Source organism: Rhipicephalus microplus, chromosome 7 (genome assembly GCF_043290135.1).
Source record: "Rhipicephalus microplus isolate Deutch F79 chromosome 7, USDA_Rmic, whole genome shotgun sequence".
Lineage (NCBI taxonomy): Eukaryota > Metazoa > Arthropoda > Arachnida > Ixodida > Ixodidae > Rhipicephalus > Rhipicephalus microplus.
The window spans coordinates 120,367,986-120,378,292 of record NC_134706.1 but is presented as its reverse complement, the minus strand read 5'-3'; the positions used below and the strand labels follow the sequence as shown (position 1 = coordinate 120,378,292).

At 44.6% G+C, this 10,307-nt stretch overlaps 1 protein-coding gene across 1 annotated transcript; it reads left to right on the top strand.

The window, feature by feature from the left end:
- The first annotated feature begins 1,356 nt into the window (after window positions 1–1,356).
- On the top strand, window positions 1,357–9,210 carry LOC119179090 (uncharacterized). Its single transcript, XM_037430167.2, has 5 exons — window positions 1,357–2,040; window positions 3,911–4,213; window positions 5,692–6,021; window positions 6,776–7,074; window positions 8,970–9,210. The coding sequence occupies exons 1-5, from the start codon at window positions 1,360–1,362 to the stop codon at window positions 9,208–9,210; spliced, it is 1,854 nt and encodes a 617-aa protein (XP_037286064.2). The 5' UTR covers window positions 1,357–1,359.
- Window positions 9,211–10,307: the final 1,097 nt, after the last annotated feature.

Genomic DNA, 10,307 nt, shown 5'->3' with positions numbered 1-10,307 from the left:
TCCAAGGAGTGAATAATGATAAGTGGGGCGAAGCGTCCGTCAGCGCATCCGTGCTTCCGTCCGTCCGTTCGTTCTTGCTTCCGTCCGTTCGTTTTTGCTTGCGTCTGTCCGCGCGACCATCCGTGCGTCCATCAATGCGTCCATCCATGAGTCCTTCCATCTATTGGTCTGTCTCTTCGTGCATCCATCCATCCGTCCGTCCACGCTTATATCCATCGGTCCATTCATCTGCGAGTCTGTCTGTCCATCCGTTCAAGCGTCCATCTAGTAAATGCTCCAAGTACCGCCATCTGCCATCTCGCATCCCCTGTGGGTTGTACCAACTCTAGAGCTGGTATGTACCGCCGGTGGCTACGTATTACTACATACATACAAAGAATGGACAGACCCACGCCTTAAAGAGTTTCGACCCTAAAATAATAAAAGCTCACTTTAAAGGCAGAACAGAACCTAGACCATCTGTGTTGCAGCCATGTCTCATACCAAACAGCTACGCCTGCGCTCCAAACATCTTTATAAAAAAACTTCTTTACAGTTGTGAAGTAGCGCAAGCAATCGCGTTAAAATTGTGATGTTTTGTTGGAGAAGTTTGAATTACACCAGGCGTAACACCAGATACATTGCACAACAAGCAGGTGATTTAAAAGCCTACCCCATACCACGCTAATTTATTTCAACAACACAACAAAACACTATAACAAAACACGACGCAGCAAAGAACACGTGTTTCCTCTCTTGCGATTGTGTTTTGCGCCAAAAAACCAATCATGAATATACTCTGATTCACTACCCAGAAAGTTCGCCTACACCATAAAGTTGCTAATGCATAATTTATCATCATCATAATCATCATCATCGTCGTCATCATCATCATAATAAATAACTAGAGCATCATGAAATCGCGAACCAGCGTTATTAAACGTACTTCGTTCCTAACGCGTAGTGATTACTTGGCTATTTCACCCAACTAAGTGTGCCATAGTGGGCACTTAGCGGCTGCAGCCAAAGTGAACTTCACATGGGTTTTTATCCTCGCCACGTCCCGAAGACGTCCAACTAGAAGGTAATCGTGGCAGGAGAACGAGAAAATACCAACGGGGCCTCATTGCGCTATCGGATCCACTCTTACAGGTGAAGCTCAATTATCCTCTAGCGTTTTCCCAGATTCGTACAATGCCCACAATAAGGAGTACATTCTATTCTTAACTCTACTTCTTATCCATAAAAAAGATCCTAGGGTGAAACGCAGGCCGAGAGTAATACAGTAATGAAGTGGCTCCAATTTCCTTATCGGTACGAGTGGGTATATGCCACTTGCTTTCTAGTAGTCATCATCAAGAACATCAACGGAGGAATGCTATGCACTGCCGTCATAAGTCACCTGCTGGAAGCTGTTTGATCGTGCTGATCTGTCTGATCTTTCTGAGTCTCCTATCCTTTCATTCCAAAAGGAAGCTCCCCAGGCACCGGCCTTCCTTAGTGATGCCCATCGGAAGCCTCTTCGACACACCTGGCTGCGCCATGCCGCTCTACCCACTGTTCCACAAAACTATTATCCATGCCAACCACACAGACATCAGTCTTCGTTGGCGCTGTCCTGGTCGCAGAGCCACAGTCGTCTACCGCAGCGGACGAGCCCTCTACTTGAACGCGACAAGACTTACGGAGTACTACGGTGTGGAATCGGCGGCGCATGCGGTGTGCACGTACCGCGAAGTGCTCAGAAACGAGACCTCGGGTGTGCCTCACGACATGGGCTACAAGCTGGGACCCAGCCGAACCATGAATTTTGGTGAAAACTTGGACGAGGAGTTCGTGGCTGTCGAGTGCGTAGCGGGCATAGAGACCCTTTTCACTGACTACTTCCTCATTCCACAACTGAAAAACATTAGTGACGGAAAGCCGAGAAAGGGACTCATGAATGTGCTCGTTCTGGGCATAGACTCCACGTCACGGATGAATTTCAATCGTCATATGAAGCGGACGCGGCAGTTTCTTTTAGGAGAGCTGAATGCGTTCGAGTTCCTTGGCTACAACAAGGTAAGAACAATGTCTACATCGCTCGCACTTGAACTTATACATAACAACTCTTGCCTGTATTAAACCTTTTTTTGTGTTAACATTTAACATCCTAAGGAACTACATTAGAAACTGCTACCCAGTCATCCTAGTTTGTTGTTGGTGCACGTAATACCAACTTGCTACTTAACCACGCAACTTCTGTCTCTATATTCACTCCAAGCCGCGTAACCAATGAATCTTTATAAATCGAATTAACAGACATATCCTTGTGAAACAGCTTGTCTATGGTAATCAGACTTGTGGACTTCCAGATGAACAGGTACTTTTTTGTTGGCATCATTTTTCTACTAATTATCAAGAACATCAATAGCTTACTAAGAACGACTGCAATATGTGAGATTGTGGAAAGGGAGTCAACTTTTTTTGGAAGTTTATGCATGAGGGTTTGGAACAAGGTGAACTAGGATATGATCGCTTACCTCTACTAAGATGCATAGGCTGACCGAAGGCGAATGGTGCTTTATCACAAGCATTCGCGTTTCTATATTTCTCTGCATGTTACAATGAAATTGTGATAGACTGTTTATCACACGGTTCCTTTGCGGTAATGCCTCGACTGCATCACCTTTAAGGTCCAACTGCGGAGAGACGTTGGTCCAATAATATTATTGCTATGTTACCAGGAATATGAAAGGTGGAGCACGATGGCGTTTTATCAACATCAGCCCAAGCTGCGAGTGAGACGTGTTTGTCGCCTGCGATTTGTAAGCGCAGTTCACTAATATATTCCTTCCACATATTGATTCTGCAACACAGGTTGCAGCTTTATCTGGATCGCTTGCAGGACCTATAAGCTACCCTCATTTCTGACTGCCATCACACTCATGGACTCATTAGCACAGCAGCCTTACCTTCAATAATTACACCAGCCTTACCTCTGACAGATGAGACCGTTATCACATTCATCCGCCAATCAAGTGCAACCTGAATTTCAATTGTAGATGAGTGGCAAGCACAAGCGCCTAACACATCAACCTTCAGATTTTCTTTTCGAGAGTTGTCACTATGTAGCGTTACATTTAACGGAGTGGTATGCATCACCATTCGAATATTATTTATTATAACGGATTTATCATTTTGTTAGATGCAAAGGAGCATTTGACTAGCCCGTATAACGCTGTCCCTCCGTACGAGTGACGTCACGCTCCATTTGCAGTGCGCGCTAGGGTCACACTTTTTCTCGCCTGCCACACGCTCGCTCTGCTACCGCGACTGCCGCTCGCTAGACAGCCAACTCGGTGGTTAACACGGCATAAAGCTGACACGCACCTAAAGTACACGTTAAAACATGGGTGTACGTGCCACCTCTTTCTCACATCATCCTCTCCACCACTCGCAACGCTGGAGCGCACATCGAGTGGTAACACTTTTTCAGCTCGTTTGTCTGTGATTGAGAGGATGCCGGAAGACAACGCTCCTTCAAACACTGAAACCTCCGCCGATGCGCATAAGCCTAAACAGGCCGTCGCTGGAGTTGCGAGGGTCAGCGAAGCCGAGCACGTTCACGAAGGGTTAAGTTATTTACTCGAGTAAGCGTTACACCAAGTTTCGCTTCAAACAGTTTTTCCAGCACCCGCGTCGACACGCGTTTGAACCGGGTCAACACCGTGCGCACCGCTGCTGCTTTGCATCTCCTCAGGGTTGACTTCAGAAAAGAACTCCAAGTTTTTTTTTGCTTTTTCTTGCTTTTGTAAAATGTTTATATGCTGTGAGATTCTTAAATGTTGACTCACTCTAGTATGGCCAGTAGTAGTAAACGTGCTATATTTTAAATGTGTCATGCGTTGTCACTCTTTAAAAATGTTTATGTTTCAATGTTGTTTCATAGGTAGGTGACAGCTCCTTCGGCAACCAGATACCGCTGCTCCTGGGAAAGCCTGCGGACGAAGTGAAACGAATCTTTCGTGACGGAAATTTAGACAATTTGCCCCTCCTGTGGAAACTCTACTCGGCACTAGGGTATGCCACTCTATTTCTGGAAGAAATGCCCTGCTACGGTTTATTCACTTACCCGAACTACCGCGGTTTCTGTAAGCAGCCAACCGACTATTACCCCGTACCCATTCTGCACGCCATGGAAGAAAACGGAGGCATCGACACCTATTGCGCAGGCTCACGCCTGAAGACACAGGTTAGTCTCACTTTCAGCAATGGTTGCAATGGCCCGTCGCCCAATCCCCCAGACTTCTCGTAGTGGGATGGTTAGCTGACGCCTTGCAGAATATCACGCACAAAATGGAGCTTTCATGCAGATGATTAGATTACATGAAGGGCATGTAGGTCAATCTGGATATGTGCCCCTGGCTGGCTTTGTTATATTTAAATTGACGCACTAAAACAAGTAGGTGATCCAAAATATCGGACAATGAACACCTTCCAGATTATAGCTTTTAATAAAAGGGCCGCTCATTGTAGCACAGTCCCACAGCTCATGCCAAGAAATATGTACCACTCCATAGGCCCTAAGACACTGGCAGGTTTATTTCATTCGCCCCCAAGCTGCAGATTTTTCGACACTAGTGATGGTATAGGGTTTCAAGGATGAAACCATTGACCAGAGTCACGAGCTTCGGAAAGGCCACAATTCCATAGCCTTTCTATGAAAACGACCAAGCTGTGCCACGGCGTCTGTCTATACTTAAAGGAGATCGGCAACGCTTTCTAGCAGCGCCACAAAAACTTGCCAATAGAAAGTCGAGGCTGCCGAGAACACTAGGCTAATAACATTGCATAGCTACAGTTGACAATGTATTCTGAAATTCAGCTGAGAAGTGCTACTTCTTTTTAAAGAAATGGTGCCATATGTCCCTTTATTGGCACCATAGTCCGATGCGTAAGTTAGTTGTTCGTCTATGAGCGGATAAGCAAGGTACCCGCTACACCTGTAAGGTATTATGCGCATTGTGTTGATATCGCAAGAGGCTGATGTTAATGAATAAAGGCTGAGCACAAAGCAATGCCGAGCATTGCTTTAATGGCCGAGCATTAAAGCCACACACTCCTTTCGAAACTAGGGTTTTGTGGTGTCTTATGGTTATTCGACTTTTCTGCCATGGTACATCACACAGGTGGAAGAGATTCTTTGTCAACATGACGCTGCATAGGGTTTTTTCTCCTAAACGTCGTTCAAGCACTAGCGTTGCCTTGTGATAGGATGCTCGACCGCCACGCTGGGGTCCCGGGATCAAATCCCATTCCGTCTTGCATATATTTTCTTTCTTCTTTTTTGTTTTGCGTCGATAAGTACCTTTGCATATATCAGTTACGTCACCGATGGCAATGCCACTCAACGAAGGAACGAGCTCCTATGAGTCGCGCTCGAAGAAAGTCACTCATCTTCAACTACGGTGTATAACGTTCAGTAACGTCTCTACGACGATGGGCTGCGACATACGTTTTCAGAGTTCCGTACAGCCTCCAACCTTACGCAACGTACCTGTTATGCCATGATTGCAACACCAAAATCTACTTCCAAATGCTGCTACATCAGGCCGCAGGGGTGTGCGCTGTGATCAGAAATGTCTGTACTTTGTACTTTATGTACCTCGCCTTAAATTCGGTAATTTACCACTTTGGCGTTTTTAATTTCGGGCTGATGCCTGCTCGCAGGTATTACTCGAGTACCTAAGAGATCTTCTCGAGTTGAACGCCGACCACGGCATCACACTGTTCTCGTACGTCTGGCTCTCGGACATCCCGCACAGCAACGACCACGCACTGCTAGTGCTGGATGATCCTGTACATGATCTACTGCAAAACATGCAAAAACGGCATGCTTTCAGAGACACTGTGCTTGTCATGCTGAGTGACCACGGTGCCAGGTTTGGCAGCAACCGCGCCACGGTCATCGGTCGTCACGAGGACAAGACACCGTTTGGATACCTGGTGCTGCCACGCAGCTTTCTAAGCCGTCATCCTGGAGGCGCTGTTAATTTAGAGGTACAGACGAGCAATTCGTAATGTCTATGTTAGCACATCCCATATTGAACATAACTTAAGTTGAGCACTAATAGCCTCGCTTCTACGCTATTTGCTTACGATAATGTCTTTTGCTACAGTGACCAAATTATTTTTTGTGTAGTACTTCTGCAGCACATACTAACAATATTCATTACGTAAAAGTAAGATTATTTATACTCGACCTATCACTTCTATGAATAGCCTAAGTGTAAGTGGAGACGAATACTTGTTTTGCATGGGTTGATCACTTGCGCAGTTATACAGCGCGAATGCCTAATTTTGCATGAACTGTGACCTGGCCCGATAATATAGTCCGTCACCGAGGACTTTTCGGTGCGGTTGATTTACCAACAAGCGAGAACATGAGGGTAGTGGACCACATAAAATACTCTGCTTTCTGGACCTTTGCTAGACAAATCCTGAAGCCCTCATGTCAAGCTTCAAATTGTTCAATAATTAGACCTCTCAAAGCGATAAGTTGGCTTTCCTGTAAGCATAGACGGTAGTAGTTCTGTCTTGAAAAGGCGTTCGTTCCCAGTTATAATAATGGCAAAGATGAATTTTGCGTCAATTTGGAAGCATTTGTTGTCAAGAAATATGTACGTGCCATGTGGTGACATGTTAGAGAAAAGCTTCTTGAGCTTAATTTAATCAGCAAGAAATTATTACGGAAAAATTAATTGAAGTCCCCGTCTAATGTTTGCCTGCCTAATGTCTCACTTCATGTGCCCAGGTGAATCAGCGGCGTTTGGTTACAGCGTACGATGTTCACTCTACCCTCGTGGATCTGTTGCGCTACACCAGCTCTGCCTCCGAGGCCTCTTTATCCGCAAATCGGGGTCTTAGTCTTCTTGATCAAGTATCTCCACACAGGAGCTGTAGCGACGCATTTGTGCCAATAGAATTCTGTGAATGCATCGGAGCTGGAGCATACTTGGATGAACAGTCAAGTCTTGTGCAGTCATTCGCCAAGTTCTTAGTGGAATACCTCAACAGCCTCAACGAGGCCAACTTTCCTACTATGTGTGAAAGGTAAGTGCTAAAGCTACGTATTTTTTGTTAGCTGACATATGACTCTCGTTGAAAAAATTTCGCCTACCCTACCTATCTTTTCTGAAGACTACTTCCAGTTAATCTGGCATGTGAAATAGGTAGAACACCATCTGGGCTCAGATACGAGTACTATCTGGCAGTTTGAATAAACCTCTCTCTTATCAAAGGAATGCATGCCACTCTCGACGTTGAACGCTCTCGTGATATTTTAGCTAATGCTATGGCTGGCGATTATAAGCCCCATGTTGATGAGTGCAATGAAACGTGTTGTAAGAAATAAAAGTAGACATTTATAGCAGCCGGTTTATTATGTAGTGTAGCGGTGCAAGGCATATAACCAAAAATATAGAAAGTCAAAGAGTGGGCTCTACTTTCTCGAGTTCTCACTTATAAGTTGAAGCTAAACAAGATGTCTTTCGATGTTGGTATTTGAAAGCATCCAATATATTTGGTAATGTAGCTAGCTGAGTGTTCGGGCAGCGCTCCGAAGGCTACATAAATTTCTACGCGCGTAGATAGTTGTAAATTTAGAAAATGCATGTTCTCTTCTTGTATGATGGGGCCGTCTATTGTTTTCAGCGCACCGAAAAAGTTTGTCAACCTAGACAGCCTATTTGAAGTAGTCGGCCGTCTTTTGCGAGCGTTTTGTTCACAGTGGTTATGACGACAATTCAAGATACCCACTGGCAATAAAGCGTAATGCTAGCTGACGATAAAAATCGGGCAGATTCTACGCATGACGATAGTTTTATCGCGAGAACAAAACGATGACACAGATACAAGAAGGATACTAAAGACACGAGCGCTTCGTGTCGTTCTTGTATCTGTGTCATCATTTTGTTCTGGCGCTAGAACTATCGTCATGCCATACCAACTAGCCCAAGCTGCCACACTCCTAAGGTTCTGCGCCTCTTGTACATCGTTTTCAAGCGAAACAGTCGGCGAGTGATTTTCTGTGCTGAAATTTTCGGCTTGGAATTAAGCGGTACCAAATTATTTGATTTGTTTTTTTTTATAAATTTACTTCTTGTGCGTACATCATGGGCTTCCCAGGAAGGTCAAATACAACGTTGTTTAAAGAACAACTTATATTTGCTACGACGTCACCGCTGTACTTATAAAGAAAACGTCAGTATTATCAAAACGAAGAGCACTCGGTGGTGTGATGATATGCATTTTTTAAACAGATTTCATTACCGTAGTCCTTCAGAGTCGAGCGACGTCGAATATAGCATGCTGTCTCATATGACCACAAATGTATTGCTCATTAGACTGATATAGATGCGTAACCAACGCGCCAACCGCCCTAATAATTCTCCCGAAAATACTCCAATGTCACATGAGTACGTACGAGAAATTTGTAAACATGACGTTTACATTTCAAAATTTACAAGCATTTATATACCCACATACTGTAGTCCATGGTAGACGAGTATGGGCCAGACGTGTCTGCAAGAGCGGGTTTCATGTTTGATGACGCACGCGCAAGGATTTTCATGAATTTCACACCACGACCAAACATTTGTGTTTGCGAAACTCTCTTACCATCTGATACCAATAGTTGTCTCCTGCAAGCTGAGAAGGTGGCAGCGGCATAACTTAGCGGTGGTTAGATAGATAGCCAGGTGTGTCTATGGAAGGGCTCAAAGTGCATTTGGTTCACAGATGAGCGCTTGGTATTTAGCAAGTGCCCGTAAACACCACCATTGTTAAATTCAGTCCTTCGAATACATATGGCTTTTAAAGCTAGAAGAATCGTTCCAATTACACAGCACACTTATGAGTTCGCTATTTCTTAACATCCCAGATTTCGGTGCGGGTTTTACTTTTGTAAATCACTTGTCGCATTCTTCAGCTTGATGTTTCCGCTGCAGGTGGCAGTTGGGAAGCGTGACAGACGCCTACATCTTGGATGGTCGGCGGAGCAGCGTCATAACCATGCGGGTGGTGATTGTCACTCAGCCAGTAGCCCACTTTGAGGCCTACGGTGAAGTGCACGACGGCAGTGAAGAGTGGCGAATGCTGTTTGTGCAGAGGCTGGACTGGTACGCCAACCAGACCGCATGCCTACCACCGAGCCTATGGCAGAAGCTGTGCTACTGTGCGGCCACTTAGAGCGACCACCATTGCGGCAAGCTGACAGCCAAAAAGGCATCGTCTTCAGTGCGTAGGCACATGTGGAACAATCAGAGCAGTCACGCCACCTTTCGCGCGGCTTGAGAATAAGGTGGGGCTTTAGGCGCAAGAGCAATGATGAAATATTTTCTTGGCTATCTGGAAACAAAGAATATTGCCATGATCTTACAAAACTACATAAAAACTATTTACACCAAATAATATATTATATGAAATCAATGATAATCCTCATGTATCTAAGCAAATCTAAGAAAAAAATTGAAAAGGTTTAAAACATCAGCGTGCATACAAAGACGGCTAGTCACAATCACGTATTCTAGTTATTCTATGAGATTTCACGCAGGGTTCTGTGGGAAGACTTTAGAGATGGGGCAGACCAAGACGCAGTGTGAACTCATAGCATCGGCAATGGTATCTTAAGAAGACTTATTTGCAAAACTACTTAAGGGCAAAAACATAGTCGACGGTTATCTTTTACGCTGGGCAAGGAATACTCATAGTAAGAATACCTATATTTATATAAACAAGCGCTAATAAGTACTTAGCTTTGTCTAAATACGAACCCTTAGTGAGCGAAAAGTGCCCCAACTTTCATTGCATTTTCGTCCCGGATTTCAGGAAGATTGCTTCAAACTTTACACGATGTGACATTAGGTTTAAAACACAGCCATTCCAAGTTGTAAATTTGAATCAAAACCTGATTCCCTTCAGCAAATAAGCGACATTGAAACGTTAATGATAAAACAGTACCATGGATGTGAGCAATATTTCAAACAGAAGAATTTAAAGGTCTTAATTGTAGCGTAGCCTGTTTTCGTCGAGACCAAACAAAGTCGGCCCCTCGCGGGGAGCCGTGTCGATCGTTATTCGCCTTGCCTCCTATAGTCGCAACGTGTTCGCATAAGTGCATACGTAATACGCGTATTCAGTAGGCAGCTTATGCTGTTGTGTTAGCAAAGTGTCGAATGCATTTACGTATGTCAGCGTTATACATACAAAAGCATTTCTCCTTCCTAGAATTGTGAGCACTCGAATAGTTGAGCTTGTTCACGTAATTGTATGATGCTAGAGGGCTA

Excerpts from the sequence above, each read along its gene's own strand:
- LOC119179090 (XM_037430167.2), top strand. The coding sequence starts at position 1,360 with ATGCACTGCCGTCATAAGTCACCTGCTGGAAGCTGTTTGATCGTGCTG. Across the intron at positions 2,041-3,910 it reads AGTTCCTTGGCTACAACAAG|GTAGGTGACAGCTCCTTCGG; the intron begins GTAAGAACAATG and ends GTTGTTTCATAG. Across the intron at positions 6,022-6,775 it reads GAGGCGCTGTTAATTTAGAG|GTGAATCAGCGGCGTTTGGT; the intron begins GTACAGACGAGC and ends TCATGTGCCCAG.